Below are 22,412 nucleotides of genomic sequence, written 5' to 3'. Positions count from 1 at the left end.
CCTGTCCAACCTCAGATATGTTGTCTTAAACCCAAATGACACGCTCCCTTCTGTGGACAATAATGAATCATCCCATCAGAACGGTGCCATAATTGTTGAGGTACAAAGATTAAAATCAAGAAACAATGTATAAAATGAGAAAATCATTGAAAAATAAACTGAGAAGCCCTATAAATTTATCCATTTGGCCACTTCCAGAGGCCAAAGAATGTCCCAGTGACCTTCATCATTAACAATATATCCCCTAAGTTGAGGGGCTGGAGAGATAGCTCAGTAGTTAAGAAAACTGCCTGCTCTTCCAGAGGACCAAAGGGTTTAGTTCCCAGCACCCGCATGGCAACTAACATCTATAACTTCAATTCCAGAGGATCTGTTGCCCTCTTCTGGCATTGGTGGGCACTGCACATATATTGTGCATGGACATGCGCATATACACATAATTTTTTAAATATATTTTATTGTATAAATTTAATTATATACTTTACTATATAATTTTAATTATATATAACATATAATTTTATATACTTACATTTATTTTCATTATAACCTTTCATGATTCTTAGCGTTTGACTTACCAAATAAAGGCTGCTTTGATCACCAATTAAGAATTGCCTATGGCTATTTTATCCAGTTATTTTTAAAAAGTGTGTTATTTAGTTCGCTACAAGATAGTACCTCAGGCTGAGTGCTCTAACATAAGAAATTTATTATTGTTATTCTAGATGCTGAAAGATTGAAACCAAGGTGCCCTGAGCAGAGTTGTTGCCTAATGAAGCCTCTTCTGGCTTGTAGGCAGATGTCACCTCCCCCAGTCTTCACATGGCCTTTTCCTTGTGTAACTACAAAACATCTTTAACATAAGCTCTGGAGGGACACTATTCAATCCATAGCAACACATTTGATTATCCACCAGCAATCAATGGGATATGTTCATATTTTTAAAGTCTTAAAAATGGTTAGTCAGAAGTTCCAGAAACACATACCCCTATAGAATGCAGTCTCCAAGTTAGGTATTGAAATCAGGAGAGCTGGACCAGTTCTCAAGTGGGGATGGTTCTTCTATGCTTGCCATCCCTCCAAATAAAGGAAATTTACAACTTTGCTGACCAATGGTAAGGAATCGCATGCATAGTCTTGCGGGTGAGTTGCTCAGTACGGACTGAGCTCTCAGTGAACACTGAGGATGGCAGTGATGGCGTGGGTTGTAATAGTCACCACAACACCCATATCAACAGGTCCTCTATAGCGCTACTGGGTTCTTGGCGAAAAACAGAGACACACTCCCGACTGACATTGTGTTGCTTTTGAGGTCATCAGAAAACAGTGTAATTCGGCAGCTCGTCAGCCACCCTCTGACCAAAACAGGTAAGACAGTTGGCTTTGTTTGCAAAGGTTCCTTTAAGCCCCATCAGGTGGTTTCTAGCTCTGTGATTTATTTGTGACCTTAATCCTTGATTTTTTTTTCATGTTTGTTTATTTTCAATTCACTGAATATTCACCCATTCCTAATCTGAGGGAAGCATAAAAATTAATATAAAGAAGCTAGGCTCTTAAAAGGAAAATATTGGAAACTCTCACCAGAAAATATGGAAGTGTCCCAGTTGTTCATGAGAGGAGTTCACTCTTTTGAAGAAAACCTGCTGTTTTCAGGTGTGAATGGCAGTTAGACAGTCCCTAGTGTTCCTGAGTTCTCTATTCAGTTCATATTATCTTACTCCTTATTCCACTCCCCCTTATGTATCCATCCTCACTTTTATTTATTGGGGGAAATATACATGATTAGGGTTCTTTATATTGTAGTTATAAATTGTTCTGCAAACTCTCTTAAAATTTATTTATTATTTTATGTATATGAGTGCTCTATCTGCATGCTCCCCAGAAGAGAGCATCAGATCCCACTATAAATGGTTATGAACTACCATATGGTTGCTGGGAAATTGAACTCGGGCCCTCTGGAAGAGCAACCAGTGCTCCTAACCATTGAGCCATCTCTCCAGCCCCCAATTTTGCAAACTTTTTAATAGTTTTATTAATGTATAACTGAAATATTTAGCCAATAAAATTTTGTTTTCACATATGTAAAGACCTCATATATGCATCCCTGTAACTTACAGTGAGCATATTAATCACACACATGATGTCCCTCACAACCCCTGAGATATCTCCTTCCCTCCCCATAACCCTTGTCTGGTTATTCAAACACAAATTGTCGAAAACATTATTCTCCTTCCCTTGAATTGTTTTTACATCCTTAAATATGTATGTATAAAATTCTTGTTCTGAACTCTTTGTGTGTCATTTTAGTAAAATGCTTTAAAGTGAGCCTTATTCAAACTACAGGATATGACCCAACAGCAGCCTGAGTAAGAATGATAACTGTGGTTCAAGGCCAAGTCTTTCTGGCTTTTTCAACCCTAATTGTTTCACTGCCTTGAATGTACAAAGTGCACATCTGAATGTTAAGATTGAAAATTCATATTGACATCACTCATGCTTGATTTGCAAAAAGCACTTCATGAGATGTTAGGGCTCACTGTGAAGCCCACTTCAAGTTAAAGAAAATCTCAGAAACCACTTAACACAAAGATGCAAAGCTAGCTGCCCCTTCATCACCATCTGCCCTTATCTTCTAAAATTCAGGGGAAACCTGTCACTCACCTGTACATGTCCTATTTTGCCATATAGTAGGTTGGTTTTCCTTTTTCTAAATTTGGGATGTGTGGTAGCTGAGCGTGGTAGCATATGTCTCTACTTGTGGTATCCAGGAGGCTGAAGCAGGAGTATTGCCATGAGTGTGAGGTCATCCTGGACTATGTAGTATAATCATCTCAAAGCCGATGAAGAAGAGCAAGAGAAAGAGGAAGAGGAAAGAGAAAGAGGAATGGAGGAGTAGAACGGAGAGAAGGAGACAAAAACAAAACCAGAAAAGGATTTACTGTAGCCTTTCAAAAGTGGGGCACATCTTTAATCCCAGCACTTGGGAGGCAGAGGCAGATGGATCTCTGTGAGTTTTAGGTCAACCTGGTCTATAGAGCAAGTTCCAGGACAGCCAAGGCTACACAGAAAAAAAAAAAAAAGATTTATTATAATTTTCACACAGTATTCTTTATCCTAGTAACCAAGCTTCTGAGTCTTAATATGCTCAGAATACTTTAAATAAATAGGGAAACTGTCCAGCCACTCGGGGTTCTAAAAAACAAATTCATTTTGCCTGTATTCCCATAGGTAATCTACCACTTTCTAAAACTAAAAATATAATAAACTATCAGATGAGGAATCCAGAAAAATCCACAAACTTGACCAAGGTAAGACTGTTTATCTTATGGTTGCTTTACTGACAGCAGCTCAAAATCAGAAATACACTTTTCTGGTATATTCCTCTTTTCAATCTTTAAATTTTATATTATCTCTTAATAAAGATGTGTGTGTGGTCAGGGTCAGAAACATTCATGTTCTGCACAAGACCAATCAACACAGATGATGTAACTAGCACAACAGCCCTTAAAGTATGAATACCAGTAACACTGTGTGGCTTTGTGCTTTTATATACCTAGACTAAGGTAAACTGATGGAACATACCATGTACTCCTTGTAGATTGCAATGTGCAAAAGATGTCAAGGTCTTACCCTCTTCTTTGGTCTCCTTAGGGTGAAACTAGAGATATCACACGCCATGCCTGTGAAACCACCAACATGAAAACACAGACGGTTGCATCATATTTTAGAGTAAGATGTTAAATTATGATATTCTGTATTTAAGGACACTGCTCATTCTAAATCAGTTACCTATAAAAAGTGGTAACTGGCAAAAGACAATGTTTATTATGCCCATTAACTGTGTTGGTACAGGCTTTGTTAGCATATAGTTTCAACTGTAGATCACTTTATTTTGATTTTTTACCTATGAAATAGTGTACTTCATGAACATCACAATGGAATTCTATATCAAGATTAAAGTTTTTCCATATAAACTGGACATAGTGGTACTTGCCTTTAATCCCAGCACTTGATAGGCAGAGGCTGGCAGCTCTCTGTTAAGTTCAAGGCCAACCTAGTCTACATAGCAAGTTCCTGGATGGCCATAACCACATAGTGAGACCCTGTCTCAAAAGTAAAAAAAAAAAAAGTCTGTATAGCCAAATGCTTTCCTACTGGAATGGAAAAAAAAAAAAAGAAAGGAAAAGGGAAGGAAGGAAAGAAGGGATTTTAATTCAATATCCCTGAATAGTTTTAGGATGGAACAAGGATGGCCAAGGTTGAGCATGGATCTCAAGCCCATATTTCCTTGCACAGACACAAGCTGATACCTTCAGCAGGAGAAAAAAGCCCAGTATAGAACTGAGGCAAGGGGGAGAGTCACCAGAGACTCAGTAGCACACCAGAGCATAGGAACAAGATGATCTTTCTTTGGACAATATAGGAGAAAGAAAAGAAAGGAAGCACTTTCCTCCCCGTGTGTTGAAGAACCTGAGATAACCACTGTCGGTATAGTTCTAGTTTTCACTTGCCTCTTCTGAATCAGCCAGCCAGGATAATGAAGATAATATCACCAAAAACTTAGCAATTACTAATAATAATCATTGAATATGGAAGATGTAGATGCTATCAGATTAAATTTACTATTGGTTGTCCAATGAATTTACGCATTTCTCTAATGGAATCATGAACCACTTTTTGAATTAAATACTTGTATTTCATATTCTCAAATCCCTATGGTCGTAGTAGACACTGTATCAAATTCTACTTGAATATTTTCTGCACTTAGATGCTGAAGGCCTGTGTCCACTGCTGGTAAGTCCCTTTGTGTCATCAAGGCAGCACATGTGAATCACTAAACATATCTACAGCCAGATTAGTTTACTTTTTTTGTTTGTTTTGTTTTTGTTTTGTTTTTCGAGACAGGGTTTCTCTATGTAGCTTTGGAGCCTATCCTGGCGCTCGATCTGGAGACCAGGCTGACCTCGAACTCACAGAGATCCTGCCTGCCTCTGCCTCCCCAGTGCTGGCATTAAAGGCATGCGCCACCAATGCCAGGCTTAGTTTACTTTTTGAAGAGAGTTGTCCATACCATTATTGTACCGCTGTTGTTAACATCAAACACTGTGTGCGCGCTAAATCTGATCAGGTCAGGAAATCATTTTAATCTTCAGGCTGAAGCAAAAATTGGCAAAGGATTGATTCCATGCAGTATGTAGTATGTTCTCAAGCTATTTTTATTCTGCTGACAAGGATGGAAGGAGAGTGACTATGCCTTCGTCCTAAGAAAACCCAAGCCTAAATTGTTAGGAAAGCAAGCTAGCAGGCTTTGTCACCTTTAGATCCCCGTGCCTGGCAGATGTTTGCATGACTAAAGGAACGATGACTCATCAATAATGTAATGAAAGGGCTCCAGAGTGCAGCTGTTTGGGAAGATCCCATCTGAGCCGGTCCCCAATCGGAAAGCATACAAATGCAGATTTGTTCGTTGTCTAACTTCAGTATTTGGGTTCCACTGACCCTGTGACTCTAGATGTTTGCATTTCCAGCACTAAAAAAAAACAATCCTCCATGCTGTGTCTACTCACTGCCTTGCCAGGAAATTCTGATCCAAGGCTAGGAGATAAGTACTTTGCTGAAGTTCCACTTTTATTGAACTCTGTTTGTCTTAGTAGGTTGTTCTTAATAGTCTGGTAATCGGCTGTTATTTTAACAAAGCATTGGTACAGAATACAGTTTAATACCTATCAATAAGAAAATAAACTAAAACACAGTAAAATGGTTAAATGGCTAATAATTTGATTATTTTCATAAGTGTTCTATTTTCGAAACTAACTTTTGCCCTAATTTTAAAGTAGATGATTCCAACAAGAGATTTAGGTGTTTGTTTTTTATACTTTCTACAAAGACAGAGTAGGACAAGAAAATTAATATATAAAGTAAATTAACTAAATTTGATATTGTATTTGATACTGAAAATTGATATTGAATTTGATATTGTCTTGATATTGTAATTTGGTATGTTTTTTTGAGAGGATATAATTACTTTTAAAAGTATGTAAAAAAATAAACTTATCACTCAATGCTGCCTTAAGAGTTTCTAGGAAACCTTTTCATAGGCAACCTCCCAGTTATTGTCTCTACATTTCTATCACAGAATCTGTAATTTTTAGATGGATTCCTGTGTATTATATCAGATATCTTTCCACTCACTGTGATTAGCCATTTGTAACATTAATTCTTAAAACTGCAACCTTGTAATAAAAATGAAGCCTTCAAATTCATACTTTCTTAATGTCATACCATGAAATTAATTTCATGTTGTATATTATAGTATTCCTTGATGGATTTGTTATCTAAAATGGTGGTGGGCCAACCTCATTTTGTGCGTTGCATCAAGCCAAATAATGAGAGGCAGGCGAGAAAATATGACAAAGAGAAAGTTCTGCTACAACTGCGTTGCACAGGGATTTTGGAAACAGCCAGAATTCGAAGGCTCGGTTACTCTCATCGGATACTGTTTGCTAACTTTATAAGGAGGTATGTGGATTTCTTACATATCCTTTGTGTGGTCTATGTTTTTAAAACATTTTGGGAGAATTTTAGAATGTAAAATGGTGGAGAGTAGTCTAGGGGGTCTAGGGAAGAATCGAAAAGTGAAATAGTGAAAAGAGATTATAGCTATTATTAGTTGAGTCTGGGAAACTCTGCTGTGCTCTGGAAAGTCTCTGTGATGGAAGAAGATGCATGGGAAAGGCTGGGAGGTCAAGGGTCTATGGTTCTATACTGAAAAGAATGAGGAGATCTGCATTCTCAGCTCAATGCTACCATTTGCTATGTGGCCATGGAATAACACCAACATTTCTCAGGTAGGAGAAACAGCATCCCTCCAAAGATTCTTAGCAATATCTGGAGATATTTGAGGATGCCATGCCTTAGAGAGGAGTACTCTCACCTAGTGGGTAGAGGTCCAGGATGCTGCTAACCATCTCATCTGCAGCACAAAGGATAGCTCCCAGAGCAAAGCTCTCCAAACCCAAATATCAGCAGTCCTGCACTGAGAAACCCTGGCCCCTGTGGCATCTTACTTTCCTCACCTCCTAAGTCTGCTATGACTCTCTGATAGAACAGTCATAATGATCAAATTGAATAATGTCATGTCTATGGAGATTTGGCAGATATGGAAAGTCAATTAAATTTATGTCGATTTAATCTTTTCTAATTTAAGAAAGAATCCACTAGGTACAAAGCGTTCTTAACATTTAAAATCACTGTAAAATTAACTTTTATATAGTAAGTGTATTTTAAGTACTACATTAGTGGTGATGCTAAGGTTCAATATTTTAAATATTTAATATTTTAAATGTCCATGTTTCTGATAGTTGTCAATCCTGTTGTTTCTATTCGTCATGATATTTAAAGAAATTTCAAGTTTTAGACACATTACAGTTTTTCAGGCAATTTTAATGTTTAAACAATTCTCCATCTATAAAATTCTATAATTTTTTTCAAAGTATGTAAAGGAATATTAAGAACACCACCCCTCAAAAAAAAAAAGAAAAGAAAAGAAAAGAAAAGCTATATCATGCTTTCTTTATCTGGCTAATGTAGCTACAATAGTTAATAGTCTGTCACTGTGACAAAGACCTGAGAGAAGAAACTTAATAAAGGATGGATTTGTTTGGGCTCACAGCTTCAGTGGTTTCACTCCAGGGTCGGCTGGCTATGTTGCTTTTAGACCTGTGGTGAAGTGGACACTTTATGGTAGAAAGGCATAGTGGAAGAAAGTGGCTGTCCTTGTGACAGTCAGGAAGTAAAGGAAGACTGAGAGGAAGAGGCTAGGGACAGGAAAGGTATATCCTGCAGTACAAGTACATGCCTGTGTCTTCCGGTAGCTCCTTCCTCCAATGGATCCCAACTCCTAATAGCAACCCACTGACAAGTTACACATCCTTGTGATCTACTTAGCTCTAGAGAAGCAGCCCCACTAAATCAAGCTTCAAAACCTGCACTTTGGTGTGGGGGTGGGGGTGGAGTGGGGGACATGACACTTCCTCCACAATCCATAGCAATGTCTAAAATTCATGTTCAATGTATTGAGAATTCTTCCAGATGATTTTATTATTTTTCAGCAATTTATCAGAGAGAGAGAGAGAGAGAGAGAGAGAGAGAGAGAGAGAGAGAGCAGTTTTTGGAATGCCCTGAAATAATCAAGAACACTATATATATATATATATATATATATATTATATATATATATATTACATTTACATTCTGAATTTTGTATTAGAAGGTTTTCATATAAGTTTAAGACCAACCCACCAACCTAATAGATTCAAACTTTACAGTTCAGAGATTGAATTGAATTGACTTGACTTTCTATAGCTCAGTCCCAAATTTGTATATAAATGAAATTTTTTAAAATATTGAAATTTTTACTTAGCCAGTAGATACATACTCAGTCCCATCCATAAAAGTACATACTGAAAATATTAGATGTAAAGGGGTTCCAAGGTTAAAATTAAAATTTGATTTTATTATCATATATTCCATGTGTCAGGAGGACAGTAGACCGTCTTAAATGTTAATATAAATATTGTGGCAATAATCTCTCTGGAATAAGCACTATAACACCAATGAAAGTAGAAGAGAGGAGATGTATTCACCAGTGGACTCAACCTAAGACCTATATCTCCTGAAAGGCTTCAGTCCAAATCCAGTTTGCATTTACATTTTATATATAAAATCACAAAGTGGGGCAACCAATCAAGTGGGACTTTTTCCAGAAGCAAAATATTTATGGCAGTTAGCTTGGGGCCCTTTGTTTTTAAAGACATATGGCAGGTATAAGTGTTTGTGGCCGGGTTGCTAAGGGTAACAACTGTTTTTGGTTTGGCTTTTGTTTTCAGCTGTTTCTCCAGGTCATTCTGTTTCAGGTAGCAACTGGAGTCATGCTTGGCAGTAAGCAGTACATGAAGGACTTCAAGTAAAGCACTAAATAAGTCAATAAATCAGTGTCTAGTAATTGGTCTTTTCTAACTTATTCTACTTAAATTATATATATAAATTTTGAAACTGGCTTATCTTCAGTAATTGAAAACCCAGTTAAGATTATCATAGTCAAAGACATGGGAAGTTAGCAAGAAATGCGAAATAGTAAATGACAAGTTCAAAAGACTGGTGGGCACAGCTTAAGAGTCTGCAGAGGGAAAAGGCATTACATTAAAATATCAAGGTTAGGGGCTGGAGGGATAAGCAATAAGTCTGGTAGTCTCATCCCTTCACCATGATAAAACTGCTAGGTGGCTACCATTGCTGAGATGTTGGACCACTGTACAAACCAACTAGCCATTTTTATCATTTCAGGTATTATGTTCTCTGCTACAAGTCGAGTGAAGAGCCCCCAGTGAGCCCAGACACATGCGCTACCATTTTGGAAAAGGCTGGTCTTGATAATTGGGCTCTTGGAAAAACGAAAGTAATGTTTTCATGTAATTTTCATGGAAAAATGCTTAGTGGATTTGTAAGAGTTGTAACATCTTACTATTATTGAAACTAATATGATTTTTGTTAGAGAACATGTAAAATTGGACATGAAACTTATGATGCATGAAGCCTTCCTTCATGAAGATAAAACATTCTTGATCTTTATAAAACCTAGACCCACCTGCCTAAGGATGACACTGCCCACAATGGGCTATGCCTTCTTATGTCAGTTAGTAACAAGAAAATGCCCCAGAGACATCCTCATAGGCAAACTTGACACAGGCAGTATGAGAAAAATTTATTTCAAAGGTTTATCCAAAAGAAAAACCCCAATAACAATGGCAATAAATATACTTAATTTTAAATATTTTTCTATGGGAGGGGTCTCACTGGGAAACCTTCACTGGCCTGGAATTCATTTTATAATCCAGGTTGGGCTTAAACTCAAAGACACTCCTGCTTCTGCCTCCTTCTGTGATGAGATTAAAGGCACATACTGGCAGCCATCATTTTATCTACTTTATCACTTCCAAACAGCCAGAGAGCTAGTATTAGATCAGAATGAGATTCCTGCTTTTCTCTTCTTTTTAAAATTCTCACTTGGTTTCTATTATAAACTTGAAATTTAACTGAAGTAAAATATTTAGTATCATCATAAGATCCACTGTATATTTGAGTACTGGCACATATATTATAAACTTTTGGAGCCTGGGGAATCTTATTTAACTCCTTAGAGAATAATTTTGTTTTGTTTTTTTTAAAAATCATCTTGAATATGGAAGCCAAACAAGTTGTTTGGGGAAAAGATATACTGGACCTATTATGTGTCTGTAGAGTCTCTTAAGGTGGGTAAGTCCCAGTGCATTCTAAATGTGTCTCTTGGGGGGTATACCAGATATACCAGTGCATACTTAATGTGTCTTGGAGGTATACCAATTACATCCCAAGACAGGATGGGAAAAGAACAAAACTAAAGAAGTACTCAAAGATTGACCATTCAAGAATAACTAGACTGTCAACCAACTCAAAGGAACCAAAACAAAATGCCCTCATTTACAAAGAAATTTGAGTAACATGTCTTGGGCATAGGAAGAAGGGAGAGAATTTCATGATGATCAGAGGATGTATTATCCAGAAACAATTTCAGGGATTTTTCTGTGCATCTGTCTTATACTCAATAACACTTTTTTATATTTGATAAAGGAGAATTCAAGGTGCTCCGAAGATATATGTTTGATTCTGACTATTTTCTTTAAAATGCTCACAAAGATGAACTCTGTCAGGCTAAAACCTCATCATTTGTGGTCAGAAATGCATGTGTAACTTCAAATGGAGTTTTTAACTTGTAAAAAGGCCCTTTGCCTGCCAGTTCTGCATGATATTTAAGTAGCATTTTAAAGCTATTCATATTTTTTCACTTCACCTTTCCAATTCATTAACATGGATGAAAGTGTTTAATATAAAAACATTTCTAACACTATGCAAAAAAACTATGACCTTTTTAAACACACTGAATTTTAAATGAATTGTCAACAACAGAATGGACTAAATATATTAATATCCAGAATCCTGTAGAAATTAAAATTGAATTCAATCAAAATTCATAATGCCGTACTATTTACCTGTGGTGCCAGGCTCCCATGTTCAGTGGTATGCTGAGAGAATTCTATAGTCCAATTACCAGATCTTAGGACTCAGCTACAGCACTTGATTTTTAACTAGTTTTCTTGATGGGCTCAATGAACTCTTTGAAGTGATATATGTTGATTAATTTATCCATAAAAAAAGAGAAGATAGTCCCTAAAGGGAAAGGGTAAAGCTAAAAGTCTTAGATGTGAAGAATGCCTTTAGTCTTGAGGCTCCTGCCTTGCCCAAGTTCAAGTTAACTTTAGAATGATCTAAAGTCACCCTGTGGTTAGTCTATAGAGAAAGTTGATGGTTCTGATGGGACCCTAGCTGCCTCAGTTTCCCCATTGACAGTGCCTTGACAGTCCCCTGCCGTATTCATCTTTATATCCCCAGCAGATAAAAAAAATACAATGAGTTTCAAGAATCATTTGGTGAGTGAACATTTGATGAATGAACTACCCTTATATTTAGAGATAGAGCTGTATGGTTTTTAAATTTGGAAAACAGCATTGTCTTTAAAATGTTTTAAGCATAAAAATGAGCTTAACCCAGAATATATGATGCTAAATATTTGCCAGAAAGAGCTCATAATAACCCTTTCTTATTATCAGATCCAAAGAACCTCAGAGTTGCCAAAGTTTTCCTTTTGCTTCTTTCTCAAAGACAAATTTTGTTTAAACATCAAAATGGGACTGACAGACAAGTCCAGGAAGCAACTATGTCTTCCAGACCCTAAGAGGTTCATCATACAGTCTGTTCTTCAAGCATGACACACAGCCCCTGTACCTCTGTGTGCCAAGGTCTTACCTTACCTTATTTTAATTCTTTCAAGGTGTTCCTTAAATATTATCATGTGGAACAGTTGAATCTAATGCGAAAGGAAGCTATTGACAAGCTTGTTTTGATTCAAGCTGGTGTCAGAGCATTCTTGGGTTCAAGAAGATACCAAAAGCTACAGCAGAAGAGGAAAGACAGTGCTGTAATTATACAGTCAGGTAATTACCAATGTCACCTCGCAGTGTAAAAAGTATAATGAGATATTTATATATGGTCATAAATTGAATCTTCTAGCACTTCCTGTGCACAGATCTGCAATTTTTGTGTGACTTTCGTGTTTATTTTCATACTACCTTAAATTAGATTGTTACAGTGATTGACACTTTTAATATTTGAATAAATGTTTTGTTTTAAATTAAATAATCAGAGGTTTTAAGTTCCATGTCAAGGATTAATGAAACACAATTGACCAATCCTGCTTGATGTGGCTAATGACTAGATTAATAATGGGTCTCAAGAATCATATTACAATACCATAATTCATTAGGCAATAAGATTTTTCCTACTCTAGTCCAAAGGTGACAATTGTCATAATTTTTGACAATTTAATTAAATTTCATTTTTGTTAAAGGGCATCTATCTCTGTATTGGCTCTAGGGAAATGATATATAGGATCATACTTAACAAATTTTTATTAAAATATATTGATAGACTTTGTATTTTGCTGTGTTTTTTTTTTTCCTTTAAAGGCATTAGTAAATTTAACTCATGCCTGGGATGACTTGCTACATTTTTCAAAAAAAAATTTTTGACCAAATAGCTATAATGCAAAATGTTTCACTCTGACATTTTACTTCGCTCACTAAACCAATTTCTGGCTCACAGACATACATGGCCACATTCTAAAGAACATTCACATAATGGACATCATAGACAACTGCCCAAAGACCCATTGTCCTGTTCCCAGTTCCATCAGTCAAATTTCAAACTGTTAACTTCCCCCCAAGACACTAAAGTACTTTAGGACCTCATCCTCAACTCTGAGCTATTAAAAATATTTTCATAACTCATCTGCCAGTTATACATTATCCGGTGTTTGATCCACCAACTAGTCTGGCTAGTACCTAAGAAGGGGAGTGTGGATTGAGGAAAGAAGCAGGCTAGAGACAGAAGATAGAGTTGGGCATCCAGTGAATACTGGGATCTGCCCTACGTTTATTACTCAAAGTTCTTATATGCCCCAACAAAAAGTGGGGGAAAGGCAAAAGGACTTCCTTACCAACGATGCAAGGAACAAACAGACTTAATCATTTCCTTAATTCTCAAAACATCTAGTAACCACACCTTAAATCAAACCTCTTGTTATCTGGCCTTGAAGATCAAAACATCTAGTAAACATACCTTAGATCAAGTGCTCTGTTATCTATGGAAGACACCCAGTGACCGTATCTTAGGCCAAATATCCTTCAGTAGCCACACCTGAGACCTTTAGGTCTTAGGCCTTTAACCTTAAAAGAGCAAGTCTAGGTTTGAACTCTCTAACCTTAAGTCAATATGGAATGGAGCCCCCAACAACCTGCCTGGTAAGAAGTGAGACTGTTTACAGTTATTAGTTCATTCCAAGTTGTTGGAATATTCTACTGTTGTGAAGACATGGTCCTGGGTTTTGTTTTGAGAAGATATCCTGACAATGGAATGTTCCTGGATACATAGTTACTCCATGTTATCTTTCTAAAATAAAGGGAAACTTTGGAAACTAAATTCTAAAATATATATGACTCCCAGGATAATTGGTGAAAATGTTCCACCTATACATGTAGACAGTGAGAGCCTGCCTTCTCTTTGAAGAACTGAACGTAACAAAAAGGAAGTAACGGCAAGCAAAGGAGCATGCTGCCATCCGTGCTCTCCATTGTAGTCCAAAGGTGATTGCATTGCTGTAGTTTATATCTAAGATTGTCATGCTAATGATCCCCATTTGAAAAAAAATTATCTATTGGGCATCTTTACTTTTTCATTTTTTTTTCTGTAACAATGATGGTCAAAACTACTAGTTTGCATTCATTTAATGTTTATTTCTTATGCCAATTACTATTTTTGTTCTTTATGTGTTTCAGCTGCAAGAAAACATCTCATGAGAAAACAAGGAAAAGAAACTGCTAAAGTGAAAAACACAGCGGTAAGGAACATTCAGGCTAATGATCAGGAATTTGACTACAAGAAAAACTTCCAAGATAAAAGGTACAATGATGTTCTTTCTGACACCATTTTGCAGCCAAGATATTCCAAGATCATAGAATCATGTTTTTAGTCTTTGTTGTTACTGTCTGATACTGATATATCAAATACCAGGGACACACAACCACCTTGTCTATTGGGGAGTTTGTAGGTTATCTTATAACCATGGTCACACTTTGATTCCCAGAGGGCTCCCCCACCTCTTTGCTTCTAGGGGACAGCCCTCTGCAGTTCTACTGAAAGGTCTGGATGTCCCCTGATAATTATTCTCTTGCCATCCATAATAACATCTCCCTCCCCATCTAAATGTCCCAAGCCCTCCCATTTATTCCAATGGCCACAGCAGCCAATACACCCTCACTCCTAACTATAATCAACAGCTGCCCTTTTGCCTCCCCTGGGCATTTCTATGTGTATTTCAAAGTGCTTATTAGTTGGTCCACAAGAATTCACTTATTCAGGAGACTTTATGTTAAGTAGTGGGATACAGAGATGAAAGAAACAAAGTCCTCATCATCATGATTCACAGAATCATGAAAAAAATGACCAATAAATTGCTAGTAAAACTGGCTGGCTCTGCTATAAATATATATTAAGGAAAGGCTATGGCGAAGCATTTAACCTGGTGTAATTGAAGCCCTGAGTTCAATCCTCAGTATCACACAAAGATGAAAAATGTCATTTGGCTATGCAAAGAGCATGGAGGACATAAAGTGTAGAGAATTCTGTCTTCATTACTACAGATTAACGAAGGTAAAATTTTAGTTTTGATCCAAATGGTAAAGCAAATTGATAAAAATATGAGTAAGCAGTTCTCTAGAGATGTGAAGGCCACTTCACACTTAGCTTGGTACCCTTTGTCTTCAACATCAAAGGGTGAACAAATAAGATGGAAGGGATGGTGTCCTTTTCTCTCCACTCGGCCGCATGTGCTATTCTCACACCCAACACTCTGTCCTCAGTGAGCTTATGGACACTTGTCACCTTCTCTCCCCTCCCTTCATGCACACTCTCCCCAAATCACACAGGCCAATCTCATTTCCTTCTTTAACAAATATCAATGTTGATTTGAGATTCTGAGGCATTTTATGTTTTCAGTTCTCTGTGTGCTCAGAGGCCTATGTATGTGCCCTTTGGTGCTACCTGTAATGGTCCAAATGATGTGCTTTTCCTTATTACTCATAAAACTGTCCTGCATACTCCAGAGAAAACCCATGTTTGCCTCAGGAGCAGGATCTACATGACAGGAGCCAGAGAAGTATAAACCGGTTGCATAATAGAGAAAGATGGACTGATATTTCTACATGCATATACCCCACACGTGGGCACATGCACACATACATGCCACACACAGCTTCAACTGCTTCTAGAAATTGCTACTTGTAGACTCAAAGGGAGTGTAGACAGGAATGAGAGAAGATCAGGGAAAGAGAGGCCTGGCGCACACCACTTCCCAATACCCACACTCGATAGCTTGGCTCTCTACAGCCCCTGTCTTTCCTTGACACTCATACCCCACCTCTATCTGCAGTCCTCGCTTGACTTTTGCCTTTACTGAGCACACCTCATCTGTAGCCTCATTCATATACAGGTGAGGACCTCTGAGCCTGTCCAGCAGGTGTCAGATGAGGCCAGCTGTCCTTGCTCACAAATAGATTCTAAAAGACCAAAACGCTCACACAGGCCACAGGGCCAAGTAGAAATTCTGAGCAGCCACCCTGCAACCTACCACCAACCCCACCCCCCACAATTTCACCACCAAACCTCACCTCCACCCACACCACACCAAGCCATTGAACACCCACCACCCACCCATATCCCACCCTCACCCCACCCCCTACCCCACCCCCACCCTGCCACCATTCTCACCCTGTCACCACAAATCACGGGAGAAAGTATTAGGATATCAGATCATGAGTGTTTATCTCTACAGTAAAATTCCCTTTTACAACTTCGGAGTTCTTATGTGGGTTTCATACCTGCTCGAAAAGGATGAAAATGACGTACAGAAGACCTTAAGTCCCTGTCTTCAAATGAAGGGGAGGCATTGTGTATAAGGCAATCACAAGTGGACCGAGAACACTGATTTAACTTTAATTTTGCACGATATTTCCTGTGATCACTAGTTTGGTGCTTACTAAAGGTCCAGCCCACAAGCCTGGGGAACACTCTGACTACTGGCTCCGAAATAGCATGTATTTTCTACAACTTATTCTATGTACTCTTTGTTATAAAGGTTAGATTTGGAAATGATTAAACTCCTAGAACGTCCAACAATTTTTCCATTCTTTGAGAATTTCATAGATGTAGGCAATGGATTCTGATCATATCAATCACCTATTCCCCTCTGATTCCTCCGAGAGATACTGGGCAACCTCACCTCCTGCCACACCCCCTTCACAAACTTCACAACCTCTTTTCATAACCCACTGACTCCAATCAATGTCCTTATGTGCATGGATGCCGGGAAATCCACTGGGCATGTGCTACCTAACAGACTCTCTCCACCCCAGCAGCCTTCAACTGCCCCAGTTTCCCAGCTGGACGTGGGGCTTCATGAGCCTCTCCCCACCTATGCTGCATTTTTGACTGGCTTGATGATGTGTAGAATTTTGGTTCCTCGATGGATAGAAATAGAGTTCTTCCCATGCAAGTCTGTTTCCCATTGCAAGTTGAAACTGGTTTTCTTATTCAAATAGCCACCCCAGTTATCAGGACAGAGAACATTTTGTGAAGTACTTTATTAATAAGACTTGATTTGGTTTTTTTTTGTTTGTTTGTTTTTTTGTTTGTTTCTTTTGCCTGTCTTACCATACAATATTCACAACATTACTAACAAACGTAATATGCTCTCATTTAGCATGACCTTATGTCCAGGTACCTGTTTTGCACAGGGAATCTTTTGTGACGAAACAGACAAAAAAGGCAGCTAATGAATCCAACATTTCCGCTCCAAACAACAAAGAGAGCCTATCTGCAGGAAGGACAGCTCCCTGCAGAGCTGAGGGGAAAGCCACCAATGTGGTTGAGAGTAACAACAGAAGACATCAGACTCAGAAGAAAATAAGCAATGTGTACGGGGGAGAGCTGTGTGTTGTGGGGGACCCTTGGGCAGAAGCAAGCCCCAGGCAGAAGTATGTGCAAGACCTGGAAGAAAGCAGGAAGATCAGGCAAGAGGAGAAGGGGGACACTGTGATCCAAACTTACTGTCAGTGGTACACAGAGGGAAGGAACTTTGAAGGATCAAAAGCAACATGTCTAGAAGGAAGAGAGACGTGGGAAAAGCCAAGCTGTCCAGGACTGTGGCTAACCGAGGAGATTTACCTGAGAAAAACTTTGGATCCTAGTCTTAGCCAAAGGTCAGTCTATCAAACTGCAGAGAGCAAAGAAAAAGAAAAGAAGACATCTGTGGTTACTCAGAATGCACCACTGTGCAACCTGGAGAGAGACAATTGTCTGCATGGGTTCCTCAAAGAAAAAGACACTGGACCAGTGGAGCAGGCCCAGGAGGAAGACAAGGCTGCCCTGTTCATTCAGAGCAAATACCGGGAATCCAAGCAAAGGCAACAGTTAGAGGAAGACAGGCTGTCACCATCCTTTAAGAATCAAAAGATCATTTCCTCACCCACAGAAGTATCGAGGAACATTCACAGTGTTTATTCTTGTCCTACAAAGCATGAGGGGGCCCATCCTATCAGGGTGACAAATGACAGAGACTCAAAGGTGGCTTCAAAAAAAGAAGCCTGTGATCTGGCAATGTTTTCTAGACAGGTATGTACATAATTTTATTTACTAATAAAAGTCTCTGGGAACTACCCAGTAACTGTTTAAATATAGAGTAAATAACTGAGGAAGTGTTTTATCTGTATTTATGAGATATTTTAGTAAAACATATTGATGGCTGCACTATATAAGTAGACATGTACTTTTAAGCCTATTGATTGTCATAAGAATAAAATTAGGATAGCAGCCATATGTAGTAAGACACCAGATGTTGGTTTATATCACTTACTGAAGTGTTGCCACTGGATAGTAGAAAATTTCATGTATCTGTGAGTTCTTTTGATATCACTAAAAGTGTGGATTCTTTTTTTTTAAGATTTTTAAAAACTGAAAGCATAGGCTTTCTCCCTTCTCCAAATTTCAGCTTCTTGGGCATAATTAGCTGCTAAAACCTGGTAGGAAGCTTAGTGGGGCCTCTGTTGGATGAACATGAAAGTCTCAAGACAATAAGCAATTCTGACCAAGAATGTGCCTGGGAGGGAATACCTGTTCCTGTTCTCTCTTTCTAGGTACCTGACCTTAAGAAAATGTCTATCTGTGTCAGCATTTTTACTTCATCCTATGGAGAATGACAGATGTTAACTAGATGACCTCTGAAATGCATAAATTACCAGAGTAGTCAGAGGTCTGTGAAATGACAGAAGAAATTCTGTAGTAGGATGCTCAAAGGAGGATATTGAATATCCTTGGTCCCTAAACTAAGTTTTGTTCCCTGTGGGAGCTGCTCTCTGGATCTCTACTTTGAGGTTGTGCTCAACCATCTCTGCCCTTTAGCAATCAATAGAGATCTGCTACTGATTAATTTATCTAGCCCCTTCCTCTTCTATTTTTTAAAACCATTTTGGGAAGATAGCTATTTCTGGTTTGAGAATATTTTCACTTATTTATTCATTTATTTATTTATTTATTTATTTATTTATTTTACATCCCAACTGAAGTTTCCTCTCCCTCCTCTCCTCCTATTCTCTCCTCCCACCTCCATTCCACTGCTCACCACCCTCCTGCCCCATTTGAATCTACTCCTCTGTTTCTGTTCAGAAAGGGGCAGGCCTTCCTTGGGTATCAACAAAGCATGGTTTATCAAGTTGCAGTAAGACTAAGCGCCTCCCCTTGTGGTAAGGCTGGGCAAGGCAATATAGTATGAGGAATAGGTTCCCAAGAGCCAGACAAAGTGTCAAGGACAGCCTCTGCTTCCATCGTTAGGAATCCCACAAGTAGACTAAGCTACACAATTGTCATATATATGTAGAGGGCCTAGGTTGGTCGTGTTCAGGGTCTCTGGTTGTTGGTTCATACTCTGTGAGTTCCTATAAGCCAGGTTAGTTGTTTCTGTGGTTTTTCTCATGATGCCCTTGACACATATGGCTCCTACAAGCCTTCCTCCCTTTCTTCAGCAGGATTCCCTGAGCTTGGGCTAATGTTTGGCAGTGGGTCTCTGCATCTGTTTTCATCAGTCACTAGATGAAGGCTCTCTAATGACAAATGGGGTAGTCAACCATCTGATCACAGGAGAGGACCAGTTTAGGCTACTTATCCAGTATTGTTAAGAGACTTAGCTGGGGTCATTCTTGTAGATTCGTGGGAGTTTTCCTAACATCAGGTTTCTACCTGACTCCGAAATGGCTCAGTAATCTCTTTCAGTACTCTGTCCCTGCATCCCATGCCCTAAACTAATCCCTCAAGTTCCCATGCCCACACAACCCCAGTCCACCCTGGAGGTCTCCTCTATTCTCCCTTCCCAGGGAGATCTATGCATCCCCCCTTGGGCCCTCCTTGTTACCTAGCTTCTCTGGGTCTGTGGATTGTAGCATTTTTTTAAGCACCTGGAAAAGTGGGTTTTATGTGCATGCAATAATTTTTTTGTTGCACAAATTTTCTAACAAAAGATCAAATCAGGTATTAGAACCCCAGAGATGCTGTGCACCTGGGACAGATGACGAAAGGTAGAAATACTGGCTAGTGCAGTTCTAGAGACAGAAAATCAAGAACCCTACACTCACCGTAGCAGGAGATCCAGGTTGTAGGGGGTGGAATGCAGAGAGGTACAGTGTGGAAATGAGGGGATGAAGCAAAGGAAGAAGAATCTCAAGCCTTGAGTCAGCCAAGAAGACTGAGAGGAAGTGGGGAGCCTTACCACAACCAAAGACCAGTAGGGTCCTTAGAAATAGACTACCACAGCAGCAAGGTAAGGGCAGAAGCCAGATCTGAGGAGCCCCAGGAAGATAGATGGAAAGATGTTGAATGCAGCATCGCAGGTTTGCAACTTTTGATGAAAACTGGACATGGACAAGAAGCCGAGAGAAGGTTGTGTAAAGTGGGGATTTTATCAAACATGGGTACAAGAGTCCAGGTATCTCTGGGAGAAGAGCTCAGGAGTCCCATGGAGTCTGGTAAGGAACTGTGTGTTCCATATGCCCGTGGAGCCCTGGGATTCTTGTCTCTGGTTTAATCTGCTGTATGGCCTTCTTTTTTAGATATCAAAATTATCTGAAGAATACTTCATTCTGCAGAAAAACTTGAATGAAATGATTTTGTCACAGCAACTGAAGCCACTTTATTTTAGTATCTATCATCATAAACGAATCAATAGGCGTATGTCTACTCATCGGTACCTCTCAGGTAAAGACCAGTAATGGTAGAGCCACCTAAAGGGAAGGGAATTCCAGACTCTGTGTCTGTTTCTCACCTGGGTTCTGTGGTAGACCTGAGGCAATGTTCAGCCTCACAGAACTGAAGCCTTTGTTTCTTTCTATTACTTATAAACAGACACACATTCTTCCAGAATGTTCTACTTCCTTCTGTCTCTGATTCCACTCTCCAGGGTAGGGGGTCCTCATTCTTTTCTTCCTCTTATACAGCTTAACCTTAACTTGGCCTATGATGCCAGCAGAGAGCAAGGGGTAGCTCAGAGAGGGGAGCTATGATGTTAGATCAGAAAGAGAAGGCAAACATGAAGCATCCCAATTTCAGTTTTGCATCTGCAAGAGTGTGGAGCCTTCAAATCTCTTCTCGGAGACACAGAACTACTGGGGTTACATTTTCTTTTCTTTTTCATTGTGTTTATTGATTGTTCATAGTATTGTGATGTATAAGAATCTTTTCATACAAATATATGTTGCATGCTGAGCTTATTTTCCCCCATAACTCTACCCTCCCCTTTCCCAACCCTTTCCCTTCCTGTTAGTCTCCACTGCTCTCCTAGACCGTTTCATTTCTACTTTCATGTCATATGTATACACATGATTTCCTAAATCTGTACAAAGTCTAGGAACCACAAATAAGAGAAAGCATGTATACACGTCTTTCAGGGACTGACTTGATTCACTTAACATTCACCCACATCCATTTTCCTGCAAGTGCTATGGCTGAAAATAATTGCACTGTGGATGTTATGTTGTCTGCATCCATCTCTCTATTGTTGGGCACCTCAGTTAGTTCTGTAACTTAGCTGTTATGAATAGCACTGCAGCAAATATTGATATGAGGTATCTCTGTGATATGATGACTTGGAGCCTTTTGGGTAAATACCTAGGAATTATCTATCTGGACCACGTGGTAGATCTATTTTTAGGTTTTTGACAACCCTCCCCCACTGTACTGATTTCTGAAGGTAGTGGCTGCACTGGATTTCATTCCCATTAGTAGTGCATGCAAAAGAACAAGGGTTCTCGTGTATCCACGTCCTCATCAGGGTCATCCTCAATCACACTTTGCCCCATCTCTGGAACTATCAGATCCCAGTTCTTTAGAGATGTGCAAAGGCCCTGGGCTCTTCTGTGTCTCTGAAGGATCAGACAGAGCCCATAATCACCAGTCATTTGTTCATGAGTTATTATCAGGACACCCATGGCACTGACGGCCTCTACCATTCTCCACAGTGGAGGCAGCATGTCCTGAAAGCAGGATCAGAAAACCAGAAATCTAGTCTGACCGATGCCACAGGAAGTCTCTTTGTGTGAGAGACTGGGGTGGGGTAGGGGCAGGGAATCGGGTCTTGGGGAGGGATAGGAGAATGGGGGTGTGGGGCTGCTACTAAAAGCCTCAGGAACCCTACCCACCCCTTGGGGACCTGCTGACTCTTCAGGGTTCTTCTGAGAACATCTTTTGTTTTCCTTTGCTTTTAAGCCCTTTGCTCTCTGGACCCAATTTCCGTAATGTGTAGCTCTCAGCAACAATAGGAAGTCACCTGGCCTCGTGTAGCTTCTTGTCCTCCTTGCCAAAATCTCTGAAGAACAAACTAAAAATAATGAGATGACTGTGGTTATTTGCCTGACCTGGAAGAAAGTGACAGTATCTTCAAGTTCCTGTCAATCACCATGCCACATTTGATAGCAGTGAAACTTAACAAACACTGCTGTGAATGGAGTGGCCCTCAAGTGCTGCTACATTCCAGCTCCCTGGCTTTGACCAGAGCATCTTACAGTGAGAAGGATAAAATCCCCCAAGAGCCTATTAGGTTGGCTTCTGCCCAGAGGGACTAGATAGGGGAGCAGTAACTGTAGGTAGCCTCTAGGTTTCATATG

The 22,412-nt window shown here is 39.2% G+C and overlaps 1 protein-coding gene across 2 annotated transcripts in view; it reads left to right on the top strand.

The window, feature by feature from the left end:
* The window catches only part of LOC100757928 (myosin-IIIa), a 156,434-nt gene that overhangs the window by 111,303 nt on the left and 22,719 nt on the right, over window positions 1–22,412 (top strand). For both annotated transcript variants that reach the window (XM_027405344.2, XM_027405345.2), the window contains exons 21-29: window positions 1,236–1,365; window positions 3,226–3,305; window positions 3,649–3,726; window positions 6,311–6,516; window positions 9,343–9,454; window positions 11,924–12,086; window positions 13,986–14,109; window positions 17,001–17,877; window positions 20,364–20,508. In XM_027405344.2, coding sequence (XP_027261145.1) covers window positions 1,236–1,365; window positions 3,226–3,305; window positions 3,649–3,726; window positions 6,311–6,516; window positions 9,343–9,454; window positions 11,924–12,086; window positions 13,986–14,109; window positions 17,001–17,877; window positions 20,364–20,508 — 1,915 coding nt within the window. The remainder of the gene's footprint in view (window positions 1–1,235; window positions 1,366–3,225; window positions 3,306–3,648; window positions 3,727–6,310; window positions 6,517–9,342; window positions 9,455–11,923; window positions 12,087–13,985; window positions 14,110–17,000; window positions 17,878–20,363; window positions 20,509–22,412) is intronic.

This window comes from Cricetulus griseus, chromosome 3 (genome assembly GCF_003668045.3).
Source record: "Cricetulus griseus strain 17A/GY chromosome 3, alternate assembly CriGri-PICRH-1.0, whole genome shotgun sequence".
NCBI classification, from domain to species: domain Eukaryota; kingdom Metazoa; phylum Chordata; class Mammalia; order Rodentia; family Cricetidae; genus Cricetulus; species Cricetulus griseus.
This window is presented reverse-complemented; position numbering and strand designations above follow the sequence as displayed.